The sequence below is a fragment of the Ranitomeya imitator genome, chromosome 3 (assembly GCF_032444005.1).
Source record: "Ranitomeya imitator isolate aRanImi1 chromosome 3, aRanImi1.pri, whole genome shotgun sequence".
NCBI classification, from domain to species: Eukaryota; Metazoa; Chordata; class Amphibia; order Anura; family Dendrobatidae; genus Ranitomeya; species Ranitomeya imitator.
Genome location: NC_091284.1, coordinates 742,847,232 through 742,862,118, shown reverse-complemented (window position 1 = coordinate 742,862,118; position 14,887 = coordinate 742,847,232). Strand labels below are relative to the sequence as shown.

Genomic DNA, 14,887 nt, shown 5'->3' with positions numbered 1-14,887 from the left:
CAAAATCAAGAGTTCAAATCCAGAAGCGTGACACAGTGATGAGCCCAAGTGCTTGTTACTCGAGTTTGCCTAGGCTGCTCGAGTATGCACCCAGTATCGTGGGTCCTTGAGTGACCGGTTCAAGTCCCCATGGTCACATGTTTCGCAGCTATTAGATAGCCACAAAACATGCGGGGATTGTCTGACAAACAAGGGCAATCCCCGCATGTTTGGTTGCTGCCTAGCAGCTGCGAAACATGTGACCATGGGGACTCGAACATGTAATTCGAGTGATAGTGCATACCCGAGCACCCTTGGCAAACTTGAGTAACCAGTACTTGCGCTCATCACTAATGACGCACTCTACATCCACTATCCAGGCTCTAAAAGATGTTTTTCTTGAAAAATGTTCGATGAAACTCTGTCTTATCAAAAGTTTGGAAATTGTTTTTGTGTTCAGTGGTGTATTCATTTATGCAGAGCACTATATACAGTATATATGTACGGATGCGAGGAGCAGGAGGTTTGTGGGATGAAGCTTTAATTAGCAGCTAGTGAGGTGGAAGTGAAGTCAGAGAAAGAGGCATTGCTGCCATTTTGTTACTACCTGTAGTGTTAAGGACCTGGAGGTACAAAGGACCTTGAAAACTTTTACTAAAGGAAATAGAAGGAATTATAAGCCCTGTTATTAATATATTAATATCTATAATAATTTGTCCCTAGGTTGACTATAACTTCTAATGAGTACAATAAAATTAAATATATACACACTATATATTATTATGTTAAAATCTATAAGAATGCATTGAAATGTGGGAAAATCATATGGCTCTTTCCAGGGACCACCTAAGGCAACAGATGGGACTTACCTTGTAAAGCCTGGAAACAAAGGAGGAGAATTTCCTGCAGATCGACCAGATGGAAAAGAACCAACTGAGGTAAATGTGTAGTCACTGGTGTCATTGCACCTGGGCTCTAGGGTCTATGGGGGGCATAAAGGCTGCATAAACGCACTGCTGTTAATGGCATTTGATAGTTGGGAACCAAGGCAAAGCTATTGGGTTGACCCAGGTTGACCCTACCAAAGGATTATGAAGTATAGCAGAAAGAGAATCCTACTACCATGTACATGGCAGATACTCGGAACGATGTACCAAGGCCCTTCAGTACTTCTCAATGCTTCTGGAATTCTGGCCGAATGTGCACTTGGTATAGCTTGTCTGTTATCCTGTATGTAAGTACAATGTGTTGATTTATTATCATATTTGTACCAAAAGTTCAAGAATTCTAAATAAATAATCTTTAAAAAGTGTTTTAAGCACACCTGAACCTGTATAAAATAAGCCACGATACAGACAAATATAGGAGTAAAGATGTTACATATGCTGCTGATGAAGATCTCGGTTTTATACATTCTAGGAAATACAACAAAAGTTTAATGATATCATCAAGCAAAACCGACAAGAGCAAAAAGCCCTGGAAGAAAAGTACAAAGTAAAGGTATATTCTCTCTGCACCACTGTCACCTTATAATAAAAAAGAATTGTGTATCTCATATGGTCAGAGATTGGAGAAGGACTTGCAGATGTAACCCCATAAATGTATGGGGCCCTAGAAATACGGGTGATGGAAACTCCTACCTCCCACGATATACCAGTGTATGAATTTATACTTTTACCTTTAAGAATATTATAGTTTTTTTTGTTTTATAATACTCTCAAAATTCCTTGCTGGTGCAACAAAAAGTGCATTAGTCCAAGTTACATGGCCGCGTTGCCCGGTGGTTGTCTTGAGATGTTGCATGTTGTAAATGAAACCTCACAGAGACGAACATTACAACAGCTTACAGCCAATAGACAACTCAGCCTCGTTACATTGTTACTACGGTCTATATGTTATGTTGTCGTAAAGGGGGGAGCGGGGAATCTTGACAGTAATTATATTAGACATTTTTTCTTAGCTTTTTAATGCTCACGTTAGCTTGTGGGACCCAATGTCAAATATCCAACGTGACACCCAAATATCAGACGTTTTTAATAGTATCTGTATTTTTATATGAAACAAAAGGACCTTTTGGGCATACCAAGGAGGAACATCCAGTTGTCAGTTCATTTATACCTTCCCTGGGGAATTACAGAATAATGACACAAACACGCAGATTTATGAGAAAAGATGATCCTGCAATATCCAATATTTAATAGGGAAGCAATAGTATCTAATGAGAAATAATCTACCTTAAATCCTCCATGATATGTAATATTATTTTCTATTTTTAGGGTGGATTAAGGTTCGAAATTAATGATATCACAGAAGAAATTCAGATTGATGGTTCCCATAGAGAGAATGAAGAGGTCAGAGCAACTTTATTACTATAAACCTGGATTTTTCATACTTTAGTTTATGCGACTGTGGACCATTGCTGTATAACTTTGTATGCAAGGTTGGATGCAGCATGGTGCTCCCTGGCCATTCACTGTTTCAATGGGTTATCTTGGCACTAGAGGCCATGTCGCTATAGAAGGTGGTGCTCTACTCAACCTGTCTGAGCGAGAACTGGGGGACATAACAGCTGCTTCCGCTCTGGGATACCTTGTGCATTTATGCATTAGATGACAATCCAATTATCATCTGTGGTGGCCAAAAATGTCTACCCATGATTGCCCTGGGTTTATCATCAAGTAGACACTGGACTCTGAAGCAGTAGGAACTGCGGAGTGATGGAATCTCGCTTCTCTCTGGTCGCCTGATGGATGAGTCTGGGTTTGGCGAATGCTGGAGAACACTACCTGCCTGACTGCATTTTGCAACTGTAAAGTTTGGTCAAGGAGGGATGATGCTATGGGGATGTTTATCGTGAGTTGACGTAGGCTATTGAGTGTCACTGAAGGGAAATCTTAATAGCGTAAAAGCAATGACCGTAAAGACATGGTTGTTGGAATTTGATGTGGAACAACACGAGTGACTGCACATCAATGACATTGAACATCTTTGGCTAGCTACTTATTTGCAAAAGGACAACAAACTTCATATTACTGCCTTTGGGTTTAGTATAGGATGCCATAAAAGCTCCTGTAAGTGGAATGTATAGGGGTCCCAGTACTTTTTTTCCATATGGTGTACGTCCATAGCACTGTTATTTGCCTCAGTAGCTATAATTTTCTGATGATAATATTAAAGGAAATGTTGGATATTACTTTTACAGGAAAATGATCCTCTGAATGACACGTTAACCTTTGATCATGGAGAAAAATTAGAGGGCACCAACTGGCGGGAGATTTATATGGATCAAGGTCAGGACATGTAACGTGTAACCCTTCATTTAAAAGGGTTGTCCATTACTTTGATGTTGATTTGGCCTATCTAAGAGAGAGGTAATCAGTATCAGATCAGGTTCACCCCCAAACAATCAGATTTTTTTTTTGTGCCACCGGATGTTAGCAGTTGTGGAGCAGAGGAGCAGAGCTCCGTCAACAATGTAGTGGCCACAGCCGGGTGCAGAAGCGTTTCTCCTATTTATACAATAGGTGCAGATGTACGATACCCAGCAGCTACCACTACACGGTTGATGACACTGCAATGTGCTCTGCAACTGCTCACATCTGGCTGCTACCGGCACTAGGAACAGCTGATGGATGAAGGGGCTGGGTGTTGGACCTGAACTGGTCTTATATCGATGACCTATGTTAAGGATAGGTCATCAATATAAAAGTGGTGGTTAGCCCTTTAATAAAAACAATCTGCATTGTTTAAAGCCTGGGATCTCCAGCTCTGGTACGTGCACTGTATCGGGTACATGCTATGTTCTATTGCGGTGCTCGTTTACTCTCCTTATGCTGTGCTTTTTATATATGCAGCACTATATATGATTATTGCCTTACAGGCAAGTTACAGATTTCAATCAAAAACATTAGTTTTGAAATGTCTGATTTTTATAACATTCTTTAAAAAAGGCTTTTCACTGGATTGTAGGAAACAGCTTTAGGTATTCATGTCTATTTATCCACCTAGTTATTAGGGGTGCAGATAAATCCACTGCATCCAAGCCTATGGCTCCCGACAAGGGCCGGACTGGGACTAAAATTCAGCCCTGGCATTTGAAGGTACACAGGCCCACTTGTCACATGGTGACTGTATAATATCTTTGTACACTTGTAGGTTACAAGAAGTGAGGTGAGTGTAACACAACTATATAACATATAATTACAGCTGTATCCAGCATTACAGCTCAGTCCTATTTATTGCTTTTAGTTGCATTACCAAGAAAAGCCGCTACTTTACTTACATAACTGGATCTCGTAGATAATGAAGGGATGAGACGACCAAAGGCTATGGAACCTCATTCTGATGCTCCATAAACTTTGCCTACAGCCACTTTTGGTTCTGCTGTGCAGCACGAGACCCGGTGACTCTGAAAAGCGGTGACATCAGTAATGTCACCGCTCTTCAGATATTCCGGGTCTTGCGCTGAGCTCGGCAACTGTGAAGAGCGGTATTGTTACTACCGTCACCGCTCTTCAGAGTCGCTGGGTCTCGCCAGGTCTGGGCTAGTAGTGGGGGTGTCTAATAGACACCTCTCCATTACTTACACCAGGGATTGATAGCAGCTGACATTATGCAGCTGACATCAACCCTAAAAATCATTACACATACCAGAATTAAATGCTCTGGCGGCTGGGAGAAGCAGTAGAGTTAGCGCTATTCCCAGGTGCCGGGTGCTAACTACAACTGTCATCATCCTTGCCTGGTCTCCCTGCGAAGCATTTCTGCTGTATTTACATGCGCTAATCTCAGGCCACTAAACAAGTGTGATTGACAATACTGAAGTCGTTCGCTTGTTTCCCGGCCTCTTTACACCAACTGTGAAAGAATGATGGGGACAGAACAATCACAATTAGATCAATCTGTTCCCATACAGTATCATGTTATCAGCAGCACAACTACAGTTTACATCGGCGATATGCTGCTGAGAACAAGAATTTCTGTTCCCACATAAACAATCCAATCGCTCGATGAATAGGCAGCATTTTGCTTGTTTAGTATAATACACCCCATAGTCCTCCATATATTATAATGTGCACCTCAATCCTCCATATAGTATAATACACTCCTCAGTCCTCCATATAGTATAATACACTCCTCAGTCCTCCATATAGTATAATACACTCCTCAATCCTCCATATAGTATTATGCACTCCACATAGTCTTCCATATAGTATAATACACTCCTCATAGACCTCTATATATTAAAATACACTGCAATTCCTCCATATAGTATAATACACTCCTCAGTCCTCCAAATAGTATAATACATTCATCAGTCCTCCAAATAGTATAATACATTCCTCAGTCCTCCAAATAGTATAATATATTCCTCATAGTGCTCCATATAGTATAATGCCCTGCCATTGTCATCTATGTAGTACAATTCACTTCCCATGGTATAATGCACCCCATAGTTCTTCATATAGTATAATGTATTCCCCATAGTCCTCAATACAGTATAATGCAGCCCACATATAGTATAATGATGCCACCCCAGAGTATAATGCAGCCACCCCACAGAATATATTGTAGCCCCCTGAGTATAATGTAACCCCCCAGAGAATATAATGCAGCCCCCTCATATAGTATAATGCAGCCCCTGCATATATAATATATGGTAGCCCCCTCATAGAGCATAATGCAGCCCCTCATAGAATATAATGTAGCCCGTTCATAGAATATAATACAGCCCTCCCCAATAGAATGTAATACAACCCTCCCCCATAGAATGTAATGCAGCCAGCCCCCATAGAATGTAATGCAGCCAGCCCCCCATAGAAGGTAATGCAGCACAGCCCCCATAGAATGTAATGCAGCACAGCCCCCATAGAATGTAATATATCACAGCCCCCATAGAATGCAATACAGCCAGCCCCCATAGAATGTAATGCAGCACAGCCCCCATAGAATGTAATGCAGCACAGCCCTCATAGAATGTAATGCAGCCAGCCCCCATAGAATGTAATGCAGCGTGACCCCATAGAATGTAATGCAGCACAGCCCCCATAGAATGTAATGCAGCACAGCCCCCATAGAATGTAGTGCAGCACAGCCCCCATAGAATGTAATACAGCACAGACCCCATAGAATGTAATGCAGCCAGCCCCCATAGAATGTAATGCAGCCAGCCCCCATAGAATGTAATGCAGCATAGCCCCCATAGAATGTAATGCAGCATAGCCCTTATAGAATGTAATACAGCACAGCCCCCATAGAATGTAATACAGCACAGCCCCCATAGAATGTAATACAGCACAGCCCCCATAGAATGTAATACAGCACAGCCCCCATAGAATGTAATACAGCACAGCCTCCATAGAATGTAATAGAGCACAGCCCCCATAGAATGTAATAGAGCACAGCCCCCATAGAATGTAATAGAGCACAGCCCCCATAGAATGTAATACAGCACAGCCCCCATAGAATGCAATACAGCCCTCTCAATAGCCCCACAATCGAGTTATAACTCAGTGATATATTTAAAAAAAAAAAAAAACACTCTGCTCACCTCTCCTTGTGCCCCGTGCCGCTCCCGGCTCTGGTCTCAGCAGCTGCAGTCTGCCCGACACACAGCAGGTGTGCGATGATATGACGTCATCGCGCACCCGCAGTGTCAGAGACAGAGCGGGGAATGATGGAGAGGGAGCGTCAGCAGACGCTCTCTCCTCCATCATTGCATTCAACTGTACCGGTGTCATAGACGCCGGTATAGTTGAAAGCGGCAGCGTTGGAGGGGAGTGAGTCGGCGCTGGCGAGCGGCCCACGACTACCATCGGCCCTTCTGGCATTTGCCAGAACTGCCCGATGGCCAGTCAGGCCCTGCCCTCGACATATAAGTGATGTCTATGTTAGATACACTTTATCCCATAGCGGATGTAACCATGTTCTTTCTCATTACAGGAGATGGAAATCTAGTGAATAACCGAAAACAGTGGACCTCCAAAGAGCCTAACACACTTCTTGGTAATCTACGAGGATTGGGCATCCCAGCAGAGTGTAATACTATGGGTGACACCATGTGGGATGGAGATTTCTGCCACTCGGCAATGGCAGGTAAAAGGTCACATTGTTATTTTCAGGGTTCTTTGAAACTAACTTTTCACTATTTTTTTTTTTTTTACTTAAAAAAAAAAAAAGTCAAACTATGCAAAATGTATTTATTTTTTTTAATGTCGATTAAACTGTTTCTAAAAAAAATCCCCCTAGCCCATTCCAAGTTAGCTTTTGCAGAAATACTAAGCAGAGACGGTAATTTTTTCCAATCACAAAATTATGCAATTGTACTATTTGTTATTAATATGAAATATTTGCTTTTTTTTGTTATACAATTTGTTGTGTTGATACAGTGTTGCTTGAAAGTTTGTGAACCCTTTAGAAATTTGACCTAAAACTAGTTCGCACAAGTCCTAAAAGTAGATAAAGAGAAACAATAGAGTTAAAAATATTACACTTTACCATTTTCAGATGAGAAAAAATATCCAATAAAACATATTTAAGCGGTAAAAGTATGTGAACTTTTAGAAAATAACTTGAAACTAGTCTGGTGTTTTTAACTAATGGGATGACAATCAGAAGCGAATTGGTGACCTGGTTTGTTTAAAGAGCATGGATCTATCAAAGTCTGATCATTACAACCCTTTTTTTTTTTTTTTTATCAAAGAGGATTTCTGAGAACCTCAGAAGAAAAATCATTGATATTCATCAGGTTGGAAAAGGTAACAAAACCATCTCTAAAGAGTTTGGACTCGACCAATCCACAGTTAAACATGTTGTGCACTAATAGAACCAATGGGATTCCTCATAAATAATAGAATGCTCCTTCTTTTTTGTTATTGGCATTTTGATATTGTGTACAAATGGAGGAAATTCAAGACTATTATTGGTGGACTAACAATGATGATAACTCCAAAGGCAAGGCATATAATAGTCCGTAAAGTCATAAAGGAACCCAAGAGAACCTTTATGCAACTACAGGCCTCTCATATTAGCTAATGTTCATCAGTCCATCATCAGGAGGAGATAGATAACAATCATGTTCATAGCAGGATTGGAAGGAACAAAAAAGAACATTGCTGCCAATCTGTAGAACACCCATGCAAGTCAGAAGGTTATTGGAACAATATTCTGTGGATGAATGAGACCAAAATAGCTTTGTGGTTTAATGTTTGAGGAAAGAAGAATACTGCATTACAGCATAAAAACTTCATATCGTCTGTGAAACACAGTGGTTGTAATCATGGTTTGTGCTGGTTTAGCGGAATCGGGGCCAGTACAACTTCCTGCCATTGATGGAGCAATTGCTTATGATTTCTATCAGCAAATTCTAAAGGAAAATGTCTGTCCATGAGCTGAATGTCAAGAGAATGTGGGTCATGCAGCCAGACAATGATACAAGGCACACAAGTCATTGTACAAAAGAATGGTTAAAGGAGAACAAAGTCGATGATTTGGCCAAGTCAAAGTCTTTATCTTAATCCTATAGAAATGATGTGGAAGCACCTGAAGTGAGCAGTTTATGGGAAAAACCCATCAACATAGGAGGGTTGAAGCTGTTTTGCAGAGAGGAATGGGCTACAGTTTCTCCACTCCAATGGGATCATACCAGATACTAAAAGAAAATGCTCACATACTTTTGTCGCTCACAGATATGTGATGATATTGGATCATTTTCTTGAATAAAAATGTACAAAGTTTATTATTTTTGACTTACCGTATTGGTTTTGGTTCTCTTTATCTACTTTTAAGACTTGTATGAAGAGCTGATATCATTTTAGGATAAATTTATGCTGAAATCTGGAAAATTCTAAAGGGTTCAGAAACTTTCACCTCGGTATATTCCAAAATGTATCCCTAGCTTTTTGGTGCCAGCTATCTCATTGTGTAGAAATAAGTAATTTGCCCTGTGCTATACAAATGGCCATGTGTCTTATCCTATTACATGTTTTACTTCAATAAAGAAGATCATGTCTCAGAAAACAGGAAGCACTGGAGACACGAGGCACCACAAACCCTGATGAGAGCCTTGGAGGCAGCAGATATGGATGACTCCATTGCACCTGGACAAATTATTCAAGGTAGATATTTGTGTGTTTTACTCTTAGTCATACTTTTAAAATTAATGGAGAAGCTTTGGAGATCACCTCCTCATTTGGGTATCTTTGCACCTTTAAAGGGTTGTCCTCTTTATCTTTTTTTTCCACAAATTTGTTGGGGACATGACTTGTGGCACTTACTAATAGGTAACCATTACAGCTTCTACTCCATTGTAAAGCGGTGTCCACTTGTTAATGCCAACTTCTTCATAGACCACACAACACTCAAGATGGCTGCTAATTGAGGAGCAAGTGACCCGACCTGTCCATCAGCCCCCTCCTTCCTTAGGAAAGCTGTTTTTTAATTAGAGGAGGCTGATGGACAGTTCTGGTCACATATCCCTCCATCTCTTGCCATTTTGAGAGCAGGATAACTGCAGTCTGTGAGGAAGGTGGCATAGACAAGTGGACAGTGCTTCATAAAGGAGGTAATACTTGTGTATTAGTACGTGCTACAAAATCCTGTCCCAAACACATTCAAATAAAGATAAAGTGGACAACTCCTTTAATGCTGCTACTCCTTTCACCCAACTCTTAATTTCAGCCAAACTCTCCTTCTCTCCCTTCCTGGTGGACTTCCATAATGTGCATTCGAGCTTCCCTAGTGTGGTTTTCCGGAGATGGATCTCTTGGATTCAGTTGATCACTGCCTATACGGCTTCTGCCATGCAATGCACAAACTGACCCCTGGTCTCCTGCCCTGAGCCAACTGCCCTCTTATATGCCTACTGTGATCTGGGCTTGGCGTGTGTTACATGGACACGTGAAACTGGAAATTATGTTATTTTATGCAATGAAAATCCACTTAGTCATTCTGTGCACCAAGCTGGACCTGCCTAGCTAAAGGAAGCCTGGGATCAGTTTAATGCTGCCAGAACCAGAGGGATATAGATTTTGCCCTGAAACTGTAAAACATAAGTTTTCAAAATGAGCCAGGCGCAGGACGAAGAAGCCTCTTTCTTGCAGCTTCTACCTATTCTGCTTGATTCTTAAAGAGGTGGTCCGAAGTCCAAAGTCATTCTCCTCCTAACTTGCTATCTAGTTTTTGCCATCATTTAAATTATTTTCTAATATACTTATAAATTCCCTTTCCTTCTCTAATTTCACTATCAGACTGCTTTTCTATTTCATTCTTAGATAATGTTTCGCTTGAGAATCCCAGTGCATGCTGGAATACTCAAACGGATCATCATCAGGGGACAGATGGTGTAGTTAGGGAACGATAGGGAATTGTTAATTCATGTATATTAGAAAATAGTGTAAAATATGGCACTAAACTGATAGGGAGTTAGGAGGAAAATTACTTTGGACTTCAGACCACCCCTCTAATGGGAGGCCGGAGGTTGCTGGGGGTAGTGCTCAGTTAATCTTCAGGGCTCCTATTAGAATGAGTGGAGAGGCATTGTGCATGATCAACCTCTGCTCCATTCAGCCAGGGCTCTTCAGTGCCCCAGTTCTCATGATTGGTGGGGGCCATGGCGTCTGACCCCACTATCCTTTGGATAGGAGATAGCTTTCAAACTTGAACACCATTTTAACTACATTAAAAAAATGCAACACATAATTTTCAGTATCCGCATTGAAATATAGGCAGCATGATATTTACTATAAATTTTTGCGTATGTACAAATGAATTCCTAAAAATGTTCTGTAAATTTAGTGCCTTCTGTGGTGTGTTACTTTAAAGGGGTTTTCTGTTTTCTGAAAACCCCTATTCCCCAGCTAGTTTTTAAAAAAACACAAACCTGTGGTTTATTCACCACAGGTCTCCACCACTGCGCCCGCAGCTGTTTGGCTGCCGACACGACATCAGTGCTGCAGACATATCAGTTAACTCTGCGGATATGAGCGGCTCGTGCCGGCAGCCATTGTCTGCAGCACTGTGGACACGACGTTAGCACTGAAAACCATTACAGACACCGGAAGTAGTAGTAGACTTAGCCCGAGACCCGGGAAGATGAGTAAAGCGCAGATTGAAATAAAGGAACTATGTCATGGAGAAGTGTGGAAAGGTGATTGCTAAATTGTCCAGGCTGAATCTTATGGGAAAACAAATTTACTAACATTTTAATAGAATCTTTAAACTATTGTGTGTTTAGATGGAACACTGAAGCAATGGCCTCCAGCCGCCAAAGAACAAGAGGAAGACGGGACATCTGATGATTTGGATGAAGAACGGTTTGAGCCACGATCTGATGATGAAGACACGTAGGTGTAACAGGAGCATGACAAATTAACTGTGCCACATACAACCCTACTAATAACTGCCTCAATATGCAAGTAAAACTAGCTATTGGACTTAAGGTACTTGCCATCTGTCATTTTCTTAGTAAAAAGTACTTTACCTTTAAAATTTCAGAAGATGTTCTGCAAGATAACATTGACATGAGAGTAGCGGCAGACATACATAAAAGAGAGATGAGATTCATAGCAAAAATCAAAATCCCCTCATGTCAATACCATAACATAACAGACCTGTTTTTACACTACCTGGACCCTTAGTGTAGATCAGTGTTTCCCATACCCTGTCCTCACAGCTCCTCAGCACCTTATGTTTCCAGGTTTTTCCTTAGGATTGCACAGGTGAGAGAACCTGTGGTAGTTTCTGATGCCTTAACAATAATTCCATCCCTTGTGCAACACTAAGGAAACCCTGAAATCACGAGATGTTGGGGGCTGTAAAGACTGGAGTTTGGGAAACACTGGTCTAAGTCCTCACTGCTTGGTTACTAACAATGTAGTGCTTTTGGAGAGGAGTCCGGACACACCAATAAGGGCTACCTTCCTCTCCAACAGCCCCGTGACTTGTGAGGTGTCGTCTTTTATGGGATGTTTGATGGCTACTTGTAACAAACTTCTTCAGCTCTGATTCTTTTTTTTCCCCAGCACCTTTGAGGAGTCTGATGATGAACTGGAGATTATAGACCTGATGGAAAAGGTTCTAACGCCCAGAGATGATGAGATTGATAATATTGACGATAAAGATGACAAGGAAACCGGTGACGATACTTCTGTGGAGAGTGCCAGCCAAAATATGTCAAGGCGAGATAACATAGAAGCGGCCAAGGAGGACCACACATCGGCAAAGAAAGCAGAAGACATTGAGAATCAGCAGGACTGCTCTACAGCTATGGGGAACAACCAGGGTGCAGGGATGTCCGCAGAGAGGCAGACTGATGATGTGACAGATGTATCAGATCCTGTCAGTAAAGGCTCCGCACAGTCTCCTATTTGTTCTGTAGATTAGATATTGCAATTATGGAGTTAATGCACTGAAATATAATAAGTCAATGGAAAAAAAAATGAACAAAATGTACAAGTATATTCAGCCTGATCATCATTTTATGGGTTACACATGAAATCACGAATAATTAAAAGGGTTGTGTCACAATCACAACTTCTCATCTATCCCCAGAATAGGTGATAAGTTGCTGGTAATTGGCGCTCCGACTATAGGGATCACAAGGTCTGGGGTCCGGAGTTTCCTGCGTGAAAGGAGCAGTGTGTGGTGCAAGCACAGTGCCTCTTCCCAGTGCTCGTCATCAGTCCCATGGACATTGAACAGAGTGGCCCTGCACAGGATCTTTCGAAGTTTTATCGTCAGGTCAGTATATGAAACATAACACCCTTTAATGAAGAAATTACTTTATCCTTATAAATGACTTAAAGAAGAAAGCGTTTAACCCCTTCATGACCCAGCCTATTTTGACCTTAAAGACCTTGCCGTTTTTTGCAATTCTGACCAGTGTCCCTTTATGAGGTAATAACTCAGGAACGCTTCAATGGATCCTAGCGGTTCTGAGATTGTTTTTTCGTGACATATTGGGCTTCGTGTTAGTGGTAAATTTAGGTCAATAAATTCTGTGTTTATTTGTGATAAAAACGGAAATTTGGCGAAAATTTTGAAAATTTCGCAATTTTCACATTTTGAATTTTTATTCTGTTAAACCAGAGCGTTTTGTGACACAAAATAGTTAATAAATAACATTTCCCATATGTATACTTTACATCAGCACAATTTTGGAAATAAAATTTTTTTTTTGCTAGGAAGTTATAAGGGTTAAAATTTGACCAGCGATTTCTCATTTTTACAACGAAATTTACAAAACCATTTTTTTGAGGGACCACCTCACATTTGAAGTCAGTTTGAGGGGTCTATATGGCTGAAAATACCCAAAAGTGACACCATTCTAAAAACTGCACCCCTCAAGGTGCACAAAACCACATTCAAGAAGTTTATTAACCCTTCAGGTGCTTCACAGCAGCAGAAGCAACATGGAAGGAAAAAATGAACATTTAACTTTTTAGTCACAAAAATGATTTTTCAGCAACAATTTTTTTATTTTCCCAATGGTAAAAGGAGAAACTGAACAACGAAAGTTGTTGTCCAATTTGTCCTGAGTACGCTGATACCGCATATGTGGGGGTAAACCACTGTTTGGGCGCACAACAGGGCTTGGAAGGGAAGGAGCGCCATTTGACTTTTTGAATGAAAAATTGGCTGCACTCTTTAGAGGACACAATGTCACGTTTGGAGAGACCCTGTGTGCCTAAACATTGGAGCTCCCCCACAAGTCACCCCATTTTGGAAACTAGACGCCCCAAGGAACTTATCTAGATGCATAGTGAGCCCTTTAAACCCCCAGGTGCTTCACAAATTGATCCGTAAAAATGAAAAAGACCTTTTTTTTCACAAAAAAATTATTTTAGCCTCAATTTTTTCATTTTCACATGGACAACAGGATAAAATGGATCCTAAAATTTGTTGGGCAATTTCTCCTGAGTACACCGATACCTCACATGTGGGGGTAAACCACTGTTTGGGCACATGGTAAGGCTCGGAAGGGAAGGAGCGCCATTTGACTTTTTGGATGAAAAATTATCTCCATCGTTAGCGGACACCATGTTGCGTTTGGAGAGACCCTGTGTGCCTAAACATTGAAGCTCCCCCACAAGTGACCCCATTTTGGAAACTGGACCCCCCAAGGAACTTATCTAGATGCATAGTGAGCACTTTGAACCCCCAGGTGCTTCACAAATTGATCTGTAAAAATGAAAAAGTACTTTTTTTTCACAAAAAATTTCTTTTCGCCTCAATTTTTTCATTTTCACATGGGCAATAGGATAAAATGGATCCTAAAATTTGTTGAGCAATTTCTCCCGAGTACGCCGATACCTCATATGTGGGGGTAAACCACTGTTTGGGCACACGGCAGGGCTCGGAAGGGAAGGCGCGCTTTTTGACTTTTTGAATGGAAAATTAGCTCCAATTGTTAGCAGACACCATGTCGTGTTTGGAGAGCCCCTGTGTGCCTAAACATTGGAGCTCCCCCACAAGTGACCCCATTTTGGAAACTAGACCCCCCAAGGAACTTATCTAGATGCATACTGAGCACTTTAAACCCCCAGGTGCTTCACAGAAGTTTATAATGCAGAGCCATGAAAATCAAAAATAATTTTTCTTTTCTCAAAAATGATTTTTTAGCCTGGAATTTCCTATTTTGCCAATGGTAATAGGAGAAATTGGACCACAAATGTTGTTGTCCAGTTTGTCCTGAGTACGCAGATACCCCATATGTGGGGGTAAACTACTGTTTGGGCGCACGGCAGGGCTCAGAAGGGAAGGCACGCCATTTGGCTTTTTAAATGGAAAATTAGCTCCAATCATTAGCGGACACCATGTCGCGTTTGGAGAGCCCCTGTGTGCCTAAACATTGGAGATCCCCCACAAATGACTCCATTTTGGAAACTAGACTCCCAAAGGAACTAATCTA

At 41.1% G+C, this 14,887-nt stretch overlaps 1 protein-coding gene across 9 annotated transcripts in view; it reads left to right on the top strand.

Moving 5' to 3' along the window:
- Nucleotides 1-12,437, top strand: part of NEK5 (NIMA related kinase 5) — a 123,822-nt gene extending 111,385 nt beyond the window's left edge. For 5 of the 9 annotated variants that reach the window (XM_069758891.1, XM_069758893.1, XM_069758894.1 and 2 more), the window contains 8 exons: nucleotides 819-917; nucleotides 1,399-1,479; nucleotides 2,256-2,330; nucleotides 3,182-3,269; nucleotides 6,922-7,074; nucleotides 8,979-9,095; nucleotides 11,213-11,321; nucleotides 12,000-12,437. In XM_069758891.1, coding sequence (XP_069614992.1) covers nucleotides 819-917; nucleotides 1,399-1,479; nucleotides 2,256-2,330; nucleotides 3,182-3,269; nucleotides 6,922-7,074; nucleotides 8,979-9,095; nucleotides 11,213-11,321; nucleotides 12,000-12,360 — 1,083 coding nt within the window. In that variant the 3' untranslated portion in view covers nucleotides 12,361-12,437. Of the gene's footprint in view, nucleotides 1-818; nucleotides 918-1,398; nucleotides 1,480-2,255; nucleotides 2,331-3,181; nucleotides 3,270-6,921; nucleotides 7,075-8,978; nucleotides 9,096-11,212; nucleotides 11,418-11,999 lie in introns of all 9 variants that reach the window. The other 4 variants (XM_069758897.1, XM_069758898.1, XR_011319415.1 and 1 more) reach the window with 3 other exon arrangements.
- Nucleotides 12,438-14,887: the final 2,450 nt, after the last annotated feature.